This window comes from Lactuca sativa, chromosome 4, assembly GCF_002870075.4.
Source record: "Lactuca sativa cultivar Salinas chromosome 4, Lsat_Salinas_v11, whole genome shotgun sequence".
NCBI lineage: Eukaryota > Viridiplantae > Streptophyta > Magnoliopsida > Asterales > Asteraceae > Lactuca > Lactuca sativa.
The window spans coordinates 382739460-382745586 of record NC_056626.2 but is presented as its reverse complement, the minus strand read 5'-3'; the positions used below and the strand labels follow the sequence as shown (position 1 = coordinate 382745586).

Here is a 6127-nt window from a genome sequence, read left to right as displayed (position 1 = left end):
GAAGTGATTGCTTCCCAGATTAGATACCCATTATCCTCCGATCCAATCACGTAATCTTCAAAGTGATGCGTCCAGACTTCATAGTCTTGCGTATACAAGATCGGTATTCTTGTTGTAGAACCTATGTTGTTTGAGATATTTATCGGATTGGTTTGAGAATTGTCCATAGACATTGTGAATACTTTTGATCGAAAACATGTAAAAGATCAGACTTGTAATTTTTCGATTAGGGTTAGATTAACAATTAATGAGATACGCCAATAAGGAATGACGGCTTAATAAATATCAATTAATGCGGAATAAAAACCCTATGAACTTCTTTGACAGAAGAGGTGTGTATAGATTATACAGTCTCCTGCTCTGATACCAATTGATGAGTTCAAAACTCTTAGATCGTTTAGATCTTTCACAAGAACGATAAAAGAATTCAAACAGTTTAAGAACAAATTAAGAACGAACACAGACCATAATCAAATATTAGCTTATGATTCAAAACTGAGTCACGCCTCAACAGAGCTCGATGAAGAATTTCCGCTTTAGAGGCGAGCTAGGGTTTACAAGCTATGAAAACGAAAACAATAAAAGTGTTGTCTTCTAAGTCTGCATGCATGCAGCTTATATACTAAACCCTAATATAAAACAATGCACGACTGGACAAGCCCAATACCGGCGTTTAATTTAGGCTATGGACCGAGCCCATGACGCAATCCACTATACTCAACATCTATTGAATTTTTCTATATATATATATATATATATATATATATATATATATATATATATATATATATATATATATAGTTAGGTTCAAATGTTTTTAATAAGTATTGTGTGCCTAAATGCACCAATGAGAATTCAAGAAATAATAAATCATTAAATAAATTATTAAAGGGTATTGTGGACATTTTATACTTTTAATTAAGGAAATCATTTAATTTAAATCTTGTAATTAAGGAAATAAAGTAATATATTTGACCTAGTCATTTGTGTTCTCATTTATAGGCGCGCATATTGTTCCGTTCCAACCCTAGCACATCTATTTCTTTTTTGCGGCCTTCTTTAGCAACCTGTCGGAGTTGTAGAAGACAACCGGAGAGAAGAAAGGCTGGAAGGTCTAAGGCATATTACTCGTTTGGTAAGTCTATTATGTCCCTGTTTCTTATTCTATCTTCTACCTGTCGGAGTTCTAGAAGACAACCAGCAAGAAGAGATGTCCGCTCCTTTTTTGCAACAGCTCTTCTGCTTCGTTTTCCCTCCACGGATCGTAAATGGCATCTTAGGTATCATGTTATCTTCTTTATTCATGTATCATCTTTATTGTGGGTATTTGGAAGAAAGTAGAGTGACAAGGATAGCCCCATAAATTGTCAATTCTCGATTCCAATCAGCTGAGATTTTTATATGGTTCGATTTTTCTCTAAATTCCCAGTTCTTGATTTTAGGTTCGAAGATATAGAAGAATATCATAAAAAATGGCATCCCTGTTGGTGGAATCTAAAATATTCTGATTTGCACACCAACTGTTTGTTAATTTGTCTCAGTGAACTTCAATTACTTATTCCAAAATTGGTTATTTCTTGCTTAATGGGTCACTTTCAGTTAGAAGGAAGCATAGAAAAAAATGTAAGTTTGTATGGTTCCAGCTCTTGTATCAGGGCCTTATAATGTAAGTAACATTCTTTATTCATGTGCTCAAGTTGATGAGTTTCAGTTTCTCTTATGTGGATGATCTTCTTTCTTACAAAATAATGTTTTCAAATCTTATATGAAAACCAAGTTTCTATGCTTTATTGGGTCTGACATATATTTTTTTTCTTTCGATTATGGAATACAATTCTAAGTTGTTTGTGCCTTTTTATTTTTCATCAACACAAATTAATTTACTCTTTGAACTTTATGGTATGCATTCTAAATCAAATATGTTGCTGGAATTTATGTATTCTATCAGAATAAAATCGATGTATTCTGCCAGAATGTATTATATGTATTCTGTCATATTCTATTTATTCTACCAAAATATATTAAGTGATAGTTAATTGCAAGTAACATGTTTTTAACAATTATTAGTTTTTGTTGTATTTGTGATAGGAATGGCTGGAAGAAAGCGTTGAAGACTTTGATATTCTTTTAGAATATGTATAATTATATTAAAATGTATAAGGATTTTAGTCTGTAAGAATATATATGAATTTGTATTTAAGTTTGGATGTATAAGAATATATTAGAATGTTTGTTATTTTTCAACATCTGATTCAACAATTTCGTTTTTCTTCAATGATATTCTATTAGAATAAAATTCTGAAATAACATCATTCTAACAAAAAATATTATGACAGAATATAATCGGTAAAAAATAAAATTGAATTAATTAAAAAATTCAGATTTTTTTAAATTAGGAGAATTAGTCATCCCTAAAAATCCGAAAATTTCCTTTTATAAATGTAGTTAATTGTCCAAAATACCCTTTTGTTAAAAATTGTGTGATTATATGGTACATGTTACCCATTGTAATATCATACACTCTCAAATCATATTAATTGATTAATTTCATCCATTGGTCCAGATCTGTGCATTCTGGCACACAATACTTAGTAAAAACAAAATAACCTAGCCCTATATATATATATATATATATATATATATATATATATATATATATATATATATATATATATATATATATATATATATACATATATATATATATATATATATATATATATATATATATATATATATATATATATATATATATATATATATATATATATATATATATATATATATATATATCGGCCGTCTTGACATATTTATTATTTTTGTGCTAACCTTAATTATATTATATTCCATTGTTGTATCCTTTAAACAATAATTGTTATACTCTTCACTTCGGCATTAATCTTTTCACATTTTGGGTAGAAAACAAGGTTACTAAATGGCATTATGCTATCATCCTTATCTAAATTTATTAGACTAACATTAACTTAATGCCATCCGGACGAAAACGTCCATGTTCAACTCAAATTTTCATTGTTCGAATCCCACGTTTGGACAAGCATTTGTAGCAAATTTGGCCCGTTTGCCCACTTCTATGTAAGGGACAAACGCTTGGTCTCTCTTTTCGGTTAAACATATTTCCCCACCAGGACTTTGTTTAGCATCCCCCATGACATGGTACAACCTTCAATTCATCGTTTACAAGTCATTAAAGCTTATGGGAAATTGGTTTGCCTTATTTTAGGCCATAGCAAGATTGAAACATGTAAGTTGCTTCCAAAAGCTAGACGCCTACCTTTAAACCTTAAATTTGACTCTTTTTGTTTGGTTTATTGTATATACATACTTAAATTAGCCATGCAATTAGCTTTTAAGTTCATTAAAGTCTAACCATGAATCCTACAAGTTCTTCACCTCCATCAATGAAACCAGATGTGACCCTTTCCTTAACAATACCATCATCAAATCATTCCCACTCATTTAAACCCGAAGAAAGAGGGGTTAAACTCATCCAATTATTGTTAACTTGTGCCAACCATGCATCCTCTGGTGATCTCCACCGCGCCGACTTATGTTTGAATCGCATATCACAACTAGCTTCTGTCACCGGTGACTCAATCCAACGACTGGCTGCTAGGTTTGTAACCGCACTAGCATACCGTATAATTAGGCGTTGGCCTGGTCTTTACAAGGCCCTGAGTAACTCTGAACGCAAGAGCATGAACATAGGGTGGGCCCGTCATGCTAATTCTATGTTCTCTCAATCATTTCCTTATATGTCTCTTGCATACCTTATCATAACTCAGACGCTAGCCCAAGCTATGTCTTGGGATCGTGTCATACACGTCATCGATTTGGGCTCATGTGACACACAATTATGGGTTCGGCTTCTGACAAAGTTTGCTCAAGGCCCTATGGGCCCACCTCGAGTAAAGATCACTTGTGTTAGTTCTAACAAGGTAATGCTAGAGGACTTGGGCATTACCCTTGTCAAAGAGGCTAAAAGCTTAGATATGTCATTTCAATATAACCCTTTAAATGTCACCCTAATGGACCTTACACAAGACATGCTTGAGGTAAAGCCCGGTGAAGCGTTAGCTTTTGTATCAATCTTAAATCTTCATGTATTATTGGCTCAGGATGATCATGTTGACACACATTTCAAGGTTAACGAGAAAAACGATATAATAAAGGAAAACAAGAAAATGGGTGAATTTTTGAAGATGGTTCATTCAATGTCACCAAAGTTGGTACTAGTTGTTGAACAAGAATCAAATCACAACTTAACCCGTTTAGTGGACCGTTTTGTTGAGGGGTTGCATTACTATAGTGCAATTTTTGATTCTATTGACACAACCTTTACTAGGGGGGAGCTTTCGGATGAAGAGCGGATTAGACTAGAGGACATGGTCGGGCAAGAAATCTTGAACATTGTAGCATGTGAAGGCTTTGAGAGGGTCGAGAGGCATGAGAGGATTGCACATTGGGCTATTCGGTTTTCATGGGCCGGGTTCAAACCCGTGAACTTATGGGTCGAGGCCATGGAGGAAGCCCGACAAGTAATCGATAGTTGTAGGCCATATGGTTACAAATTAGTTACTAATAGACCTGGTTGGATGATTTGTTGGCATGACCGGCCCATCTATTCAATTTCGGCATGGGTTATTTAAAATTTCTATTCAATCTTCAGATTTGTTATTTATTAATTTTTTTTTACATTGTCGATTTGTCGCAAATCCAATTTTATATGTTTCCGTATTTCGACTCAACTATTGTCCATAGATAACCCCCCCCCCCCCCCCCCCCCCCCCCCCCAAGAAAAAAAAAAAAAAAAACGTATTTAAAAAAATATATTGTATTGTGTTTACTTTATTAATGAGATTAGTAATTAGGTGACGTTTGGCTGGTAACGTTTCAAAATGAATTGACAAAATAATAGTAAAGCATTTTTTGGGTTAAAGTTTATGGGTATATGATATGAGTAAAGATGCATGATTGATCTTGGGTCCCATCCTTAAGGCTGATTAAATAAAAAGTTGATCTCTTTAGGTTTGGTAAGGTTGGTAATTCAGAGGTGCTTCAAATCTTATATGTTTCTAGCTGTAGTTATAAAAAGCTGATATAATATCAACCCGATGAGAGATTTAGCACGTAATTTGGTGAATCTAGTTGAAAGTGATAGTTAGAAAATGAGCACGTTATCATAAATTAAAAAAAAAAAAAGGTTATAAATTATTTTTGGTAAATGAACTATTCCAGCTTTTTCAAGTTATCAATAAATCTAAAAAATGCTTAAAAAGATAACAAATTTAGTTTTTTTCATTTTTTTTAAAATTTTCACCGAGTGTTGTCATGAAAACACAAGAATAAATATATACACATATAATCACATTATTTACGTGGTATGTTAGATATGGTATGTTGAGATATGGCCTACGTCCACCTCTAACGTCACACTCTTTCATTGTTGGTATGTTGAGATATGGTCTACGTCTATTTATTGGTATGTTTGTAACCTCTCAAAAACCATAGAAAAAGTTTTTATTTTTAAAATATAATAAAGTAGTTTCCATAACCGAGAATCATCAAAATCATCACATCATAAAAATCAAAATTATCAAAACATGTCTTTTTTCAAAACATAAAATCTTCAGGAAGGCGTGTACTATCATGCATTTGTCTTCCCCCAAACCGTGAAAGTACCTAAAACATTTAAATTCACAATTGTGAGCCAAAGTTTAGTGAGTTCCTCAAAATACCCCCACACAACAATACACGTACAATACATGCACACGTAAGCCTTCAGTATGACTGGATTGTCTCGCAAGGCCTACAGTACACCTAGACCGCTCTTCTTGGGACTTCAGTCTGACTGGACCACCTCGTAAGGCCTAAAGCACACTTGGACTGCCTTCCTTGGGCCTTCAGTCTGACTAAAGCGTCTCGCAAGGCCTACACTACAGTTGGACCACTCATGTATCTTGGCCTACAGCATAAAACATGACGACTTCAACCCAACCACAATATGTCGACATATACAAATAAAACATAACAAGCAAATACATGTAATCATAGCAGATCTGTCAATCTAATAGATCACTACATGATAACAATATCCTACACATAAAGA

At 33.3% G+C, this 6127-nt stretch overlaps 1 protein-coding gene across 1 annotated transcript; it reads left to right on the top strand.

The window, feature by feature from the left end:
• Positions 1-3389: 3389 nt before the first annotated feature.
• Positions 3390-4667, top strand: LOC111885807 (scarecrow-like protein 3). The gene has a single exon (XM_023882047.1). It carries the CDS (start codon positions 3390-3392, stop codon positions 4665-4667), a length of 1278 nt encoding a protein of 425 aa, XP_023737815.1.
• The last annotated feature ends 1460 nt before the right edge of the window (positions 4668-6127 follow it).

Excerpts from the sequence above, each read along its gene's own strand:
- LOC111885807 (XM_023882047.1), top strand. The coding sequence starts at position 3,390 with ATGAATCCTACAAGTTCTTCACCTCCATCAATGAAACCAGATGTGACC.